This window comes from Triturus cristatus, chromosome 11, assembly GCF_964204655.1.
Source record: "Triturus cristatus chromosome 11, aTriCri1.1, whole genome shotgun sequence".
In the NCBI taxonomy this organism is placed as follows: domain Eukaryota; kingdom Metazoa; phylum Chordata; class Amphibia; order Caudata; family Salamandridae; genus Triturus; species Triturus cristatus.
In genome coordinates this window covers 109,725,919-109,742,611 of record NC_140594.1, presented here as the reverse complement: position 1 = coordinate 109,742,611, position 16,693 = coordinate 109,725,919, and the positions used below count along the sequence as shown (strand labels likewise).

Here is a 16,693-nt window from a genome sequence, read left to right as displayed (position 1 = left end):
AAAAGAATAGATTACATAGCCACGTATGCCGAAAAGCCTCTGCTGATCAAAAAACTACTTGCGTATGCCCACTGTCTGTACTTGCATCTGATCCCCATATGCTCTGACGAAAACTGTGCCCATCACAGACCCACAAGTACCCTTTCAAGTCTCAGATCCCCATACATCTTGACCAGTCCCTAACCATTAGCTACCGGCAAGCATGCTTTGCAGTCTCAGATTATCATATATTATTACCTTAATCACTGGCTCGCATGCAATGTTTCCAATCTCTGTACTTGGCTCTGATGCCCAAATATCAATACATCCGGAGCAGTCTCTGCTTATAATGACCTCGTGAGCATCCTGCCCCTACTCTGTACTTGATTCTGATCCAAATATGTTCTAGCAGTCTTTGATGAGGAGAAGGTGGTAAATTTGCACTTACTTCCATCCTCCAAAACAGTGCTTAATTATGATGGGTCTATTTTGAGCTCTGATTCCCGTACATAGTCCTCAACCAACAGCAATGCATGTAGACTCAGTGCGACTGGCTCTCCTAGGCATGCACTCATGGACATCCTGACTGACCAATGCAGAGAGAGGAATGTCGTCTGTCCAAAACCATGTATGCCAGTTTAGATATACACTCTGCCCCAGGGCTAACTTTCAACAGCAGCATCTCATATGTGAGCAGCTGGGCCTTCTCTATTATCACCCATGACAGCTGCCAAACTTACCATGCGTGAGGTAGGACATGCTGGATACTGTTTTGGTAGACAGGCCCCGTTGCTGCTCAGATTCCCTTGGTGCTTCAGAAACTGCAGCCACAGATGACGAGGCAGAGGAGGACGACGACGAGGAGGAAGATGTCGGCTTTGTTTTGGGTTGGAGGTCTCCGAGCCGGAGGAGGTTGTCAGTTGCCACCAGGTCCGTATTAAGGGGTGTCAGGAGCACAGACACTGGTGTCAAAGGAAAGAAGATGTCTCTGCTCTCTTTTGTGTGCTTTGGGGTTGATGGTGCATCGCCTGTTGACTGAACACAAAATAAATCAACATGAGGATAGGCCTGTCCCAACTTAAAAGTCTCAGAAGAAGGCATGTAAAAAGTACAATGTAATTCCATAACTGAAATGCATGTCACGCCGATGTTAAGAAAAATCAATGAAAACAGTGAATTATATTTTATTTCTTTAGAGAAATAGTTAATTCTTTTGTAGTTCATTCACTGTAGCCCTCCCTCGGTTAGTTCAGCTCCATACTATTGACTACTGATTGGTAATTACAGGGCACCAGCCTTCCACCTGCAAAATAATTATTTTAATTAAAAAAACACACATCGTAATCTGATTTTTGCGTTTTGAGACTAGAAAATAAAGCCCTCTCCTTCCATCATCCTCTCCCTGCACACGCCTCTGATGTCAAGATAAAGACTGAGCCTCCCTCCAACCTATGAAATGAATGCACACTCAATAGGATGGTGGTGGGATTTACTGCAGGCTAATACATATGTTTGGAAAACACTTTGCTCTTGCACATTAACATGCACTGAAAACACTTGAGAAAGGCTTTTTCTTTCATTGACAGTATAAAAGGAGGCAGATATCAGATAAGCCCAAGAAGTTCTTCAGATCAGTTATCACAAAAACATATGTTACTTGTAAAAATATAGCAAAAATGGGGATAGTGCTCTTTTTTTCAGTGATAACTGATGTCCATAGTCACTGGGCATTTCCCTTTTCTTTAGTGCCAGTTGAAATTGTGCTGGTAGAGAGGCCCCCCCAACGTTACTAACACTAAATGAATTCAGAAAGGCAGAGTTCACCATCTGTGGTTGGGGGATGACACAAAACTCCATAGACAAAACAGTGTTTGCTGTGCTAATAACTTTGTCCCCAACTCAGCACCACACTCAAAATAAAGTTCTTGACTACAATGGAAATCTGCATAGGAGCTTTCTCAGTGAAAAAATATAACTAAACTAAAATCCACCAAATTAGTATTTCACAAATAGTTCAGCCTCATTTGATGCCTTTTCTAGGTTTGGTGAATTTTGGTTCAGCAAAAACTGCAGCTGTTCTATACACATTAAGGAAGTGGAAGAAATTGATTAACCCTAAATTAAAAAAAAGAGAAAACAATAATGAAAAAAAAACTTTGCATGCTCTCCAACATGTTCTTTTTATCTGTTTAAAATAACAAAGCATCCCATAGGTTTGCAAAAAAACCTAATTGGGATATATTTTTTACTTTAAAAAAAAGCTTTCCAGACTTCAGGACCGACAACAGCACCGAGACAGCTCTGATCGCCGCAACAGACGACATTCGCACCCTACTGGACAGAAGGGAATCAGCCGTCCTGATCCTGTTCGACCTCTCCGCAGCTTTCGACACGGACTCCCACAACGCACTCATCAATCGCCTACGTCAGTTTGGCATCACAAGAATATGCGCTCAGATGGATGACACCCTTCCTCGCTGGACACACCCAAAAAGTCTGACTCCCTCCTTTCACATCACAGGCCAAGCACAACATTTGCGGCATGCTGCAAGGCTCATCCCTCTGCCCAACCCTCTTCAGCATCTACATGCTACCACCCGCGGACATCGTTAGATTGCACAACATCAACATCATCTCCTATGACGACACCCAGCTCGTCCTATCACTCTCAGCCGAACCCATATCGTCGAAGACTAACTTCCACAACTGTATGAAGAACGTCTCAGCCTGGATGAGGGACAACTGCCTCAAGCTCAATATAGACAAGACGGAAGTTCTCCTCTTTGGTAAGGACACCGCCCTATGGAATGACTCTTGGTGGTCATCGGAACTCGGATCCATCCCCACACTAAAAGACCACACCCGCAACCATGTCATCATCCTGGACAGCGAACTAGCCATGAAACGTCAAGTCAATGCTGTCTCCTTAGCCTGCTCCACACGCGTCGTATGCTGAGTAAAATCTTCAAGTGGCTTTCCATCAGCACCAGGAAAAGTAGTCCAGTGGTCAACTATGTACGGAACGTGTGTCCAAACAGCAGACTCGCATGGGGCAAGACACATGCTGGCAGCGGGCGACAGGCAGTCCGGTGGACAATGCCGGTCTCGGGGGAAGGAAGTGAGGGAAGCATCAGAGAGGCGAGCAGCACGCTCTCAGTGCAGCACGCACCAGTTTCAGGACCACTTTGGCAGGGGAGAGAGGGAGATGGGGGGACACAATCCGCAGAAGCTGCACTCACCATTGTCGTGAAGTGTATCGGGCATGCATCAATCATATGACGGGCCGCCCATTTCACTAGTGGCCTCTGCCGTTCAGGAACTTCGCCGCAGTCTCACCTCACGCGAAGGAAGCTGGACAGTGCGGCAGCGATTAACACAGAGTCTGCGGAGGCAGAGCTCAAAAGCTAGATTCGAGCCATTTCAACAAATAGGTTCACCAGTAGGCAAAAACCAGTTTCTTCTAAGGTGTTTCAGCAGTTGCACAAGTAAATCCAAGACAGGTGAGTAGATGGCCGTGTATTGTCGGGATAATCACACAACGGTGATCCCACACCCAGGAGCTTCCTTGCTCTGTTCCTTCTCAGCTGCAATCTTGATGAACCTTTGGCAAGGACACCGGAGTCCAAAGGACCAGCTTGTCGGGGAAGAAAGACACATTTGGAGGCTGAGATAACAGTGCCTGTAGTTCACTGACCCTCCTGTCAGATGTAATTGCCACCAAAAAGGCAGTCTTGTCGGTGAGAAGCCTAAGAGGGCATGTATGACGGGGCTCAACGAGAACGCACATCAGAAACGTAGGAACCAAATTAAGGTCTCATTGAGGCATTATGAATGGAGTTGGTGGATACATGTGCTGGAGACCTTTAAGGAATCTATTTATAATAGGGGAATTGAAGAGGAAAGGTTGATCTGGCAGCCGCAGGAAAGTGGAGATGGCAGATAAATAATCATTTAAGGTGTCCAATGCAGAGCCCTGCTGAGCAAGGTTAAGGCTGAACAACAGGACATGCGAAAGGAGGGGGCAAATAAGAGGTCATCCTGTTTGGCTGTGCAACTATGCCACAAACTTGCACCAACGGCGGGCGAATACAGTCTTGGGGAGGGAACGCCGAGCTGCCAAGATAATATCTCAGACTTTGGGCGGAAGGTCAATGGTTGCCAACAGTCGCCGCTCAATCTCGACGCATGAAGGTGGAGCGAGGACAGGTTTGGGTGCAGAACCCTCCCCTTTTGCTGCGACAAAAGATCCCCCCGAAGGGGCCGCGTCATCAGAGGTCTGATGGCCATGCTCAAGAGCTCGGGATACTAGACTCTCCAAGCGCAGTCCAGAGCCACAAGGATGACTTGGGCTCAGTTGTTCCTGATCTTCTTGAGAACTCTGGGCAGGAGTGGTATTGTCAGAAAGGCGTACAACAGGCCGGTGCTCCACTCGGGATAAAAGAGTCTCCAAGTGAAAGCCACCTTGGAAACTCCAGCGCGCAGAAGTGCAGAAATTGCATGTTCTTGGCAGTGGCGAACAGATCTAACCACGGTTCTCCTCACTGCTGAAAGAGACCTTGAATTACCTGCGGATGGAGGCACCATTCATGATCAGCTAGGCATCTTCAGCTGAGATTTTCTGTTGTGGTGTTCAGAGATCCCGCCATGTGTTGAACCACTAGAGAAATGCCCTGATGTTCCAACCAATTCCAGAGATGCAGGGCCACTTGACAAAGGGTCCACAACCCCGCCCCACCCTGCTTGTAGTAGTACCAAATGGCAGTGGTGTTGTCTGTGAACACCTGCACTAGCCTTCCTTTGATGGAGGGTAGAAAGGCTTTCAATGCCAGTTGGATCGCTCGGAGTTCCAACAGGTTGATGAAGAGTCTGTATTCTGCCGGAGAACAGAGTCCTCTGATCTCCACCTCTCCCAGATGGCCGCCCCAGCCCAGGAGTAACTCATCTGTCACTACTGTTAGATCTGGTTGGGGAAGGGAGATAAGTCTGCCACTGACCCAATTGTAGTTCGTGAACTACCATTGCAAATCTTTTGCAGTTAACTACCATTGCAGATCTTTTGCAGTGCCCTCCAACATCTGGACCATATTGGAGAGATTCCCCTGAAGCTGCGCCCATTGGAACTTCAGGTTCCACTGCAGAGCCGGCATTCACCAGTAGGCATGTGTCACAAGCAGGATGCAAGAAGTCATAAAGCCCAGCAGCCTCACCAAAATCCACAATAGAGGCTGCTGAAACTTCACCCAGGAGGCCACTAGTCTGTATCCTCGGCCACGCAGGGGCTGGGAAGCTTGCATGCCGTTGTGGCTGGCGGGTAGAGACGTGGCTGAAGGCTCCTTCTATGGCTCTGCTGTCCTTGAAGAGCTCTAGCACTGAGCCTGCCTTGTCACCGACAATGAAACAGTCCTGCCCATGAGTTGGTTGTATCAAGTCCACAGTGAATGGCAAACATGGCTGTGTCCCTCCTGTAAGCAATAGCTTGGGAGAGTATGACTCAAGCCTGCTCCAAAACCATAACCAACACCTGGGCAACTGAGTCTCAGAGTGAGTCGAAGTATCGGCCCAAAAAGGCATGCGATGTTCACCGACCGCAGTGCCAGGCTGGTGGAAGAAAACATTTTCTTGCCTAAGGTATCCAGCCCCTTGGATTCCCTGCCAGGATTTAGTTTAGATGTGGAGGCTAGGACCACCAAGCTCTCAGGGTGGAGGTGTTGGGTGAGGAAGTTGGGGTCCCCTTTGGCGCAACGATGGTGCTGGGCTATTGTTCTATTTACAGGAGCTCCTGTGCAGGGTTTGGACCAGGAAGGTCAAGATGGCTCCACTGGCATCAGTCTGGATTATTCCAAGGATCCAAGGTGTCCGACTGGCACAGGGGGGCTAGCCTGCCAGCAGAAATCCAGTAGGGGCCCCTTGGAACGCCAGCGGGAACAACCCATGAAATACGCGGTGCATGGACTCATAAAACTCACAGAGTTGGCTTGGGGTCTCTCCAGCTCCAGGAAACTTGGGGAGGCACGGAGCCAGCTCTGGTGCAGGCTCAACCACGGAGCCAGGCCATGAATGCCGACATTCTCATCTCGTCAGATGACTCCGATGGACGGGGCAAAATTGAAGTGTATGGCATGACAATTGACGCAGGTCTTGGCATCGTGGTTGTGCTCGAGAAATCAAAGGCAGATTAGGTTTAGATCCGTCAACGACATCTGTCGGTGACAGGCTCCACAGGGGTTAAAACCAGCTTTGCTCGCAGACATCCTTCCATACTTGGAGACAATGTCTCATAAAGCCTTTGACAAAAGGTCAAACAAGTATTGGCATAGCCAATAGGTCTCGCTTTTGGGACCTTAAAAGTATTTACTTATGCTGCACAATATATTGGTGCAACAACATCAACTATTGCATGGCTAAACACTTATAAGATCCCAAATGCGGGACCTATTGGCTATGCCAATGCTTGTTTTTTACTTGCGGCGGGTACAGTTTTACACCCCATTAGCCCCCTTCCGTCCACCTCCCTTTTTCGTCTCAGCCCCTGCTGCCACGCAACAACAACCCTAGCCCCCATATCAACAACTGACGGAGCGAAATTGTGAATTTATCAGGCCAGTTTGTTTTATTCACCAGCAGCAGCAACATTTCTATCCACCAAGGGTGCTATCACTTGTCATATGTGAATAGTTTAATTAATCATATTTTGTTTATATTGAAGTTTGCTACTTTTAGTTTCATTCTCAACATAAAACTTAATGTCCCCTTATCTAATGGGAAAACAAGACTAGAGTTACCAACACACTACCACCTTCCTGTCTGTAATGAAGTGTCACATAAGAGGCACGCACTTACCATTAATAGGCGCAAGGGACGCAGAATTCTTGGTGCCGGTGGACAATGTTGATTTTAGAGGTCTCCCTGGGAGTACCTCAGATAATGCATGTTCTCTGAAGCTTGGGTTCACGAGAATACTAGAGTTTCCTTAATTTGGCTTAGTGGTGGATTAAAACGGTGTTCTGTTTTGGGCGAGATATTCTGTGAATATATGGTTAGTAATGTCATTCCCCCAGGGGGCGGTGAAGACTCTTACTATACTCTATGAAGGGGTGTGTCCCCTCTCACTAAAAATGTTGTTACTGGAGGGTACAGTTGCCTAGAAAAGTGGATAGAGTGTCGTCTAGAAGAAGAGCCAAGCGATCACTCATCACCGCAACTGAGCACCTCTGTCGGCCCTAGGCACTACAGGCCTAGACGCCACTCTCGCTGTCCGCCGCTCCGCAGACGTCACTTGATGTTTGGTCATGTGACCCCATTCATGAAGCTTGCCCAACCCACCAGGACTTGAATATGCAAACCAGGGGGATTGGCCGAGAGAGCGATGCTACGTCTTAAAGCCCCAGGCACACAAGAATATAGAACTAAAGAACTAGAGTGCTAATCAGTATCAGAATATGAAGCGGAAATCGAAACCATGTTTAGTGAAGAGTGAAAATTCACAGCATTTCCGGGCATCTGTCTACAAGAAAATAAACAAGAAACAAAAGCGGAAACCGTGTCTGGAAAAACAAGAGAGTATAAAGGGAGTGGTGCACGCGCGGCCGTCGCGAAAGTGAAAGTGATCGCGATCAAGCGCGTGGCGAGCGATGAGCTTAATGAGCATGAGGAATGCCATATGGCGCCTCTGCTCAAGCGTGCGCCCGCGCACATGCACTGCAAGCTGTAGCCGGCTATAGCATTTTTTGACGCCCTTACTTAAAGTCTCGCCAGACCAGCGCAAGCGCTGGGTCAGGCGAGACCTAAAAAGGTCAATCAAAAAGTGACTGGGGTTAACTCTTCTTCAGATCTGTGCTGACTAAAAAATCCTGGATCCAGTCTGACATCTGGGGATAATTCTAAGGTATGGAATCTGCAGCTAAAAGTATCAGATAGCACGTTCTCAGAAGTGGCGAATAGATTAACCCAAGGTTCTCCACATTCGCAGAAGAGACCTTGTGTAGGTCTGGTGCAGTTGGTGATAAGTTGGGGATAATGCAGACTCCGCTCCTAAGCAGTTCATGGCTCGCTCTCTGGGTCCATCTGTATCAAAGGGTATGACAGTAGGGTCCCAGGAGACAGCTGGCATTCACTGAACTGAAGGCTAGGTTAGTGGAAGAAAAAACTTGTTTCGCAAACGTCTCAACTCTCTTGGATTGCTTAATGGTGGAAGAAATTGGGAAGGTGTTGGGGTTAGACCTGCTTGTGGACGAATGCACAACTAAACTTTGGGTGGAGGGGTGTTGAGACAGGAATGCAGAGCCGCCTGGGCCAGGGCTATGGCTTTTCTCTATTTACCTGTTGACTGGGGAGCCAGAGCAAGGCATGACCAAGGCGTCCAGCAAGATATCTGTGAGTGCCTCAGTAACCGGCAGAAGGGCTAAGCACACTCATCAACCGTGTCATAATTGTGTAAATAGTCTGTGTCCGTGACTATAACCGAGTTAAGTGTGCAAGTTTTTCCTTGTGGAAATCGCAAATTGAGGGGGGGGGGGGGGAGTGGAGCCTCAACAGGGGTCGGGTGCAGCCTCAGTCAAGGTTGGCCCAGTTCCAATTTAGAGTGTGCGATAGATATCTCTTCATCCAGCATCGATGGATTCGGCACCAGCGTCAAAGTTACAGACAACAGCATGGACCCTGGTGCTGGAGGCAAGTCGAAATTTGAGCCAGGGCATCATGATGGGCTCCGAGGGACCAACTGGAGCTGAGAGTGAAGCCTCCAGGGGTATTCCAGATGGAAGGACCCTCAGCTCCTTGGGGCGTGCCACAGGAAGACCACAAGGATCAGTGAATAGAGTCAGAGCATGGTCTCGGGGAACTCCTCAATCTGTGTAGGAGTGCCGGATGGCTCCAAAAACTCGGTTTGTGCTGGAAACAGTTGCGGGATCCGTTCTGAAGTCGATGGACTCTAGGAGCGAGATTGAGAGCCATGGCGCCGCCCTGCACCCTCACAGGTGAATTCGAGTGGTGAGGGGAGCAGAGTCGCACTTTGATTTCTTATATTTCTTTCTAGACTTACTGGACGATTTGGATCTGGACAAAGACCGACCTCTAGAACAGCTCCATCCTCTTCTAGAGCGAGAATAGGGGCATAGATCGAACCTATGCTTGGAGTGCGACTCGCACAGTTCTTGTCACAGGGTCTTCTTATGCCTGGAGATGTAGATGTCGAATGAGCTTTAGATTCATTGACACACAGTCGCAGCAGGCCTTGGAGTTATGAATCTACCACAGGCACCCTTGATGGGGATCTTTTACAGACATTTGTTTGTGACATTCCCTACAGGGCTTAAAACCTGTTGTTTTGGGAGTGACATTGCTTTGCACACTGTGAACTTTTAACAGAAATTATGAGGTAAATGCCTCAGAGAGGAGAGCGAACTACGGATCTATATCTGATGGCACAGAAAGAAAGGAACTGATGTCAGCGCGTGGGAGTGGCACCCATATAGGCTCTGCACATAATTTCCAAAGTGGAACGGCGTCAGTGTGGATTCACTAGGCCCCACCAACAGGTACTACTGAAAAATTTCCGGATACACCCTGACGCCTGGGGAATATTCAACAGGTGAGGAATCTGCGGCAAGACATCTCTACCAAAACCGTGTATAAATACAAATACAATAAATGGCTTGAAATAAGTTTGAGTTGCCAAATGTGGAAAGTCGCCATTAGTTATCACTTATTAGAAACTGGTCAAAGTATACTGATAGCAGACTGTTAAATCACATGGACAACGTGACCAAATCTGGAAATCTCTGGAAAAGAGAATTAAGTATTCTTGAACAGTTCAATCACTAAATTGCTTAGGAAGTCGCTGCCTTAGCATGTTTGTACACAGACACACAACTGATTTTTGTAACACTTGTTTAAACCGAGGTGCGACAATAAACATTTGCTTGTTGCCAGGGGCAAATGGGCTCCAACCATGGTAGCTAAGGTTCTTTGCCATTTGTGCACTTGGGCCCATCCTACTATGGCTCTGCAAACTGGGCCAAGTGCAATCTCTTCTGTATTTTGATCTCAGGATTATAAGGGTGAGCAGTCACAGGCATCTCAGAGAGGTAGTTTATGTTGGAGGGGGAGTGGTGGGGGACACACAAGCTCATAACTCAACAATTAACCAACAGACACAATAACTCTAATGACCAGCCCACTGCTTGTATTTTTTAAACGAAAGTACTTTGCGATCTTACAGAACAAGTTACTTACTGTGGGTAATGATGTATCTGTAAGAGACATATGTAGTTATAGATTCCTTACCTTAGAATTACCCCTAGGCGTCAGACTGGATCCGGAGAAATTTCTTCGTAGCAGTACCCCTTTGCGTCGGTAGGTGGCGTCAGTCGACTCCGTGTTCGGCGTAGTGGTCGCCAGGATGAAATTGCGGTGTCTACTTAGATGCCGCCCCTGCACGAGGACTTCAGTCCTGACACTATTTTCCACGCCAGAATCGCAGAGCCATGCAAGACACTGACCACTGGTGCACACAACTAGGGCCCTGAAAGGGAGTCACTATCCCTAGAAGTCAGTACGCAGAAAGGGGAGGATGGGTGGGGCGCTAAGGAATCTATAACTACATATGTCTCTTACAAATACGTTGTTACCGAACGTAAGTAACTTGTTCATCTGAAAGAGACCGTGGTTATAGATTCCTTACCTTAGATTAGATACCCCAGCAATAACAACCACAGTGGTGGGTCTGCGAACTAAGTTCATACCAGGAAGTCTTGGAGAACAGTACGGCCGAAAAAGTCGTGTCTCCGGACTTGGCTGTTCAGGTAGTAATGCTTTGTGAACATGTGCAAGGATGCCCAGGTGGCCGCCTAGCAGATGTCAACCAACGGAACACCACGTCCCAAGGCAGAAGTTGCCACCGTCGCCCTGGTAGATTGGGTACGTAGTCCTACCGGAGGTTCCTTTTTTGCCAAAGAATAGCAGCTCTTAATGCATAAGACAACCCATTCAGAGGTAGTACGTTTGTGCACTGCCCGACCTTTCTTGTCACCCACATAACCCACAAAGAGTTAATCGTCCACCCGGAAAACTTTAGTACGGTCAAGGTAGAAGGACAGTGCACGTTTTGGGTCCAGACGGTGGAGTCTCTCCTCCTCTTTGGAGGGGTGCGGAGGCAGAATTAAGGTGGGCAATGTTATGGTCTGGCCTATGTGGACCGAGGTAACCAGAAAAGAAGGCCTAGTACGAAGGACCACTTTGTCTCGATGAACAGCAAGAAATTAAATGAAATGAACATTTATAGAGCGCAAACATACACCCAAACGCAATGCAGAGAACCTTAAACTCAATCCGCCTTTCCACTGGCAACCAGTGAAGCAATTTGAGCGCTGTGGAGGCCTATTTATGTTTTGGGATATTCAACAATAAGCGCGCTGCAGCATTTTGCACTATCTGCAACTTATTGAGGCATTTTTTACAAAGGTTCATGAAGAGACCATTACAGTAACCGGCTCTAGATAATACAAGAGCCGAAACCACTAATTTCTTCAACTCAACTGGGATGAATGGAAGAATCTTTCTCAGTATTTTTAAGGTGTAGAAGGAAGCAGGTGTCACATGATTGATGTGGCCCTCGAAGGAGATCTTCAAGTCAAACATGACCCCCAAGTTTTTGACCTTATTTTTTGATTGGGAAGCGACCCTAATTCTGCGGGCCACAGAACAGTGGTCCAAAAGTTGGTGTGGTTTCTAAAAATTAAGACTTCGGTCTTACTAGCGTTCAACTTCAAACAATTCGAAGACATCCATTTCCCCACCTGACGGAGACAGGTATGGAATTGTGCTGCTGTATCGTCTGGAGAACCTGACACTGAGACCACAATCGGAGTGTCATATGTGTTTGAGATAGCAGAGAAACCCAGAGATCTTATCAGCCTAGCCATTGGCGCCACATAGATATTAAAAAGGGTAGGGCTCAATGACGAGCCCTGTGGTACTCCACATGACAACGTGAAGTATGGTGACTTGAAATCAGCAAGAGTCACAAATTGCTCCCGACCAGAAAAAAATGATTTTAGTAAAGCGAGCGCTTTCCCTTTGATACCAACCCCCTCCAAGACTTGTAAAAGTTTCTGATGGTTTACTGTATCAAATGCAGCAGAGAGGTCAAGCAGCACAAGTACTGCATTGCCTCCTGCATCAAGGGTCTGCCGAATCATTTCAGATGCTGAAATCAGCACCAGTTAAGTACTATGTTGCTTCCTAAAGCCAAACTGGGAAGTATCTAGACAGGAATGCTTTTCCAGATAATCCGAAATAACGATATTCATGGCTTTCTCCATCATTTTGCAGGTAGGGGGAGTCTGGAAATCGGTCGGTAATTATTAGGATTATTAGGATTAGGGAGAACTGATACCAATTTCCAGTTCGCCGGAAAAATCCCGGAAAAAACCATTTGATTAAAAATAGGGGTCAGGTGAGAAGCAAAAACCTCTGGAAAAAGATTAAAAATGTTGGGAGGACAGGGATCTAGGGAGGACCCAGATTTGGTAGACAGCAAAAGATTTATGACCTCCTCCATTGTTAACAAAGGAAAGAAGTTCATAAGGGTCACTACTGTCGGCGGATATGAGGGAGGTTTCCCTTACCACGGAGGCAGCGCCAGGACTCCCTAATTACAGCGACATCCCTGCAGTACCACTTTGTAAGAACCCGCTGTAAACCGCATTTACCTTGTCTTGAAAAAACGAGGCCATGGAGTTACAGAAAGTTTGGTTTAATGGTGAGATGGTTACCTTAGGGCATTTGGCTAGCTTTTTTACTGTAGAGAAAAGTTCCTTCGATGAGTTTTTAGCGTTTATTATGGCTGTAGTGAAATAGGAGGCTTTCTCCTTGAGTACTAGTTTTTTGTAATCAAGCAACGCAAGTTTATAAACCATCCTATTGCTAGTGTCGCCAGAAGTTCTCCACTTCCTCTACAAACGACGGCACTTTTGTCTCTGTAGTTTGAGTTATTCAGAAAACCAAGGTTCCGTGTGCCTTGACCTACGGCATATAGAGGACTTGACCGGAAGCACCTGATCTATAGAGCTCCTTAACCAATCCTCAAAAATGGCAGCTGCCACAGAAGGATTCTCTGAAAAAGCAGGAGGATTCTGGGACAGGGAGCTTTTAAGATCCTCAGTTTCAAGCCAATACCAAGATCGGGCCCTTTTCAGCTGTTTACAATCCAATTTCCCCGCCTGAGGGTTTTGGATGAGCAGTGAAAACATTACTGCTTTATGGTCTGACCACACAAGCGGAAGTGAGGGGAGGCAATGCAAGGGATTTGTTGTTTGTAAACAGACCATCCAGCAAATGTCCCCCTGAGTGGGTGTTACCTGTTACCTGCTGAGTGAAGCCTACGCTGTTTGTAATGTCAAGAAAATTAACAGCATCTCTATCTAAGAAAGGGAGGTTTGGAAGAAAGAGCCTGAAGCTCACTCACCCTGCGGGCAGACGTGATGGCAAGCAGGAAAGCAGTTTTCAAAGAAAGACGACGAAGAGGACAATTATGTAGTGGCTCAAAGGGAGCACACATAAGATGAGTGAGGACCAGATTCAAGTCCCACTGGGGCATTGCGAAAATAGAAGGAGGACAGAGATGAGTTATGCCCTACAGAAATCTGTTAACAATAGGGGACTCGAAAAGTGAAGGCTGATCAGGAAAGCGAAATTGCTGAAAGATAGCCTTTAAGGGTGGCCAGAGAAGATGCCTGCTGGGCCCAAAGAAAGAATGAAGAGGAGAACCTAAGAAAGAGGAGCAACAAGGGGATCCACAGCCTTTGCTGCTCACCATGCCACAAATTTGTTCCATCTACAGGCGTATACCAATTTAGTGGAGGGACGCCTGGCTGCCAACATGATGTTACAGAGTTCGGGAGGAAGGGCCAAAGTTGGCAACTGTCGCCACTCAATCTCCACGCAAGGAGATGGAGGCTGGTACGGATCGGGTGGAGAACCGTCCCCTGCTGCTGCGACAGAAGATTCTCCTGAAGAGGCAGTCTGATCGGAGGATCGATGGCCATGCCTAAGAGCTCCAGACTCTTCGCGCCCCGTCTGGAGCCACAAGAATGAATTGAGCCCGGTTGAGCTTGATCATCTTCAGCACTCTGGGTAGAAGTGGTACAGAAGGAAAGGCGTACAGGAGGCCGCAATTCCACTGGCAACGAAAAGTATCGTTGAGCGAGTTCCGCCTTGGAAACTCCAACGTGCAGAACTGCTGACATTGCGCGTTCTCTATGGTCGCGAATAAATCTAACCAAGGCTCTCCCCACTGCTGAAAGAGACCTTGCACCACCTCCAAGTAAAGATGCCATTCGTGATCCATCATGCACCAGCGTATGAATTAGTCTGCCCTGGCGTTCAGGGAACCCGCTAGGTGTTGAACCACCAGGGACATGCCCTGATGTTCCAGCCATATCCAAAGACGAAGAGCCTCTTGACTTAAGTTCCACGACCCCACCCGCCCTGTTTGATGCAGTACCACATGGCAGTGGTGTTGTCCGTGAATACTTGCACTACTCTTCCTTTGACAGAAGGAAGGATTGCCTTCAGTGCCAGACGGATCGCCCGAAGCTTCAGAAGATTGATGTGGAGCCCAGAGAGCTCTGATCTCCGCCTCTCCCATGTTGCAGCCCCAACCCAGGAGGGACGCATCCGTCACCACTGTGAACTCTGGGTGGGGAAGGGAGAGGGATATGCCTTTGACCCAATCTTGGTTCGTGAGCCACCACTGCAACTGACTCGCAGTCCCCTCTAATATTTGGACGACATCGGAAAGATTCCCCTGATGCTGCGCCCACTGGAACTTCAGGTCCCACAGCAGAGCCTGCATATGCCATCTGGCATGATCTACTAGCAGGATGCAGGGGACATGAGGCCCGGCAGCGTCAGTCATTATCACTGAAATCCGGGATAGAGGCTGGAACTCGGTATCATAGCCTGTATATCCCAGACTCGTTGCTCGGGAAGATAAGCGCGAAACTGCGCTGTATCCAGAACTGCTCCGATGAAAAGGAGCTTCTGAGAGGGAATCAGGTGTGACTTCGGCACGTTGATATTGAACCCCAGTGAACGCAGGAGGTCCGCCGTATCCTGGAGGTGGGAGATGACAGCCTGGGTCGAGCCCACCTTCAATAGCCAGTCGCCGAGATAGGGTAAGACTGGAACCCCTGATATGCGCAGATGAGCTGCGACCACCGCCATCACTTTCGTGAACATCCGAGGGGTGGTGGTAAAGCCAAAGGGGAGCACTGTAAACTGAAAAGGCTTGTGGCCCACCGTGAACCGTAGGTAACGCCGGTGGGCAGGCAAGACGGGGATGTGATAATAAGCGTCCTGCAAGTCCAACGCTACCATCCAGTCTCCAGGGTCGAAGGCAGACAGAACCTGAGCCAAGGTTAACATTTTGAACTTTTCCTTCTGGAGGAAACGGTTGACATCCCTGACATCTAAGATACAATGCCAGCCTTTGTCCTTCTTGGGTACCAGGAAGTAGTGGGAGTAACAACCACAACCTACTTTTGGCACAGGGACTCGTTCAATAGCTCCCTTGGCCAAGAGAGCTGTAACTTCCTGGCGGAGAAGAGCCAAGTGATCGTCCGACATGCGCTGAAGTGTTGGTGGCAGGGAGGGAGGGCGAGTCTCGATGGGAGGGAGGATCCTGCCGCCCACTGGCAACTGGTGGCCCCGAAAAGTCATACTAGGAAGGTTTGGAGGCTGCTGCACGGGGGGCATTGATGGACTGGCTCACCCGCTGGCCCTCAGACCAGCGATACTGGGTCCCACGTCCCCGGCCATGCAAGTGCTCTGTAGCCTGTGGTGGCCCTGTGGCTCTGGGTGGAATGTGGTTGGGCACCACTTTCATAGCCACGAAAGGGGTGAAAGGCAGACTGCATGGGACGAAAAGTTGCTGTGAGGCCATGGCCCTAGAGTTCTTGAAGCTCTCAAGCGCGTTGTCCGCCTTGTCACCAGCCAGGCGTAGCGCTTCAGGGCTACCGACGTGGAAACAGCCCTACCCAGCGAGTCGGCGGTATCCAGCCCACACCGGATGGTGAACTTAGCTGCGTCTCGACCCTCAGCAACAGCGCAGGTGAACACGGTCTGCCTCCTGCACAAAGCTGGGCAGGGGACGCTCCGGGAAAAGGAGGGAAGTGCGGAGCTGTCCCAGCGGCCTCCGAGGAAGGAGCCGGAGAGCAACGACGCTCTGTTCCCACGTCGCGACGGCCAACGGACGGGGAGAAGGCGAAGAACAATTATGCTTCTTCGCCTTCTTCTTGTGGTTCGACTTACCCGAGGAGTGCGAAGACTTCGAGAGAGAATGGTGATGGCTCTGCGAACGGTTCAGGGACCTTCCCCTCAAACGGGACCTTGAATGGCACGAAGGGACCTGCCAGATCTCCAAAAGCTTTCGGGACCGCTCTTGCAAAGACTTCGGGTTGTGGGCCCGGCAGTCGGAGCACGGCTTCAGGTCGTGGTCACGCTCCAGGCACCAGAGACACACAAGGTGTGGATCGTGACCGAAATCAACTGTGACAGTAGTCACATAGCTTGAAACCAGGCTGACGGCTGGACATTCCTCATGCACCAGGAGTCAAAGCCTCAAAAAGATGTAGACAAGAGTCAAAAAAGGGTCAGTCAAAAAGTGACTAGGAGGCACGCTCTCTCCGGATCTGCTCTGGTTGGCGCGGAAAAA

The 16,693-nt window shown here is 48.6% G+C and overlaps 1 protein-coding gene across 8 annotated transcripts in view; it reads right to left on the bottom strand.

Annotated features, from left to right (window-relative positions):
* CABIN1 (calcineurin binding protein 1) overlaps positions 1–16,693 on the bottom strand; it is a 1,566,474-nt gene that overhangs the window by 97,657 nt on the left and 1,452,124 nt on the right. For all 8 annotated transcript variants that reach the window (XM_085634628.1, XM_085634623.1, XM_085634621.1 and 5 more), the window contains one exon: positions 720–1,014. In XM_085634628.1, coding sequence (XP_085490754.1) covers positions 720–1,014 — 295 coding nt within the window. The remainder of the gene's footprint in view (positions 1–719; positions 1,015–16,693) is intronic.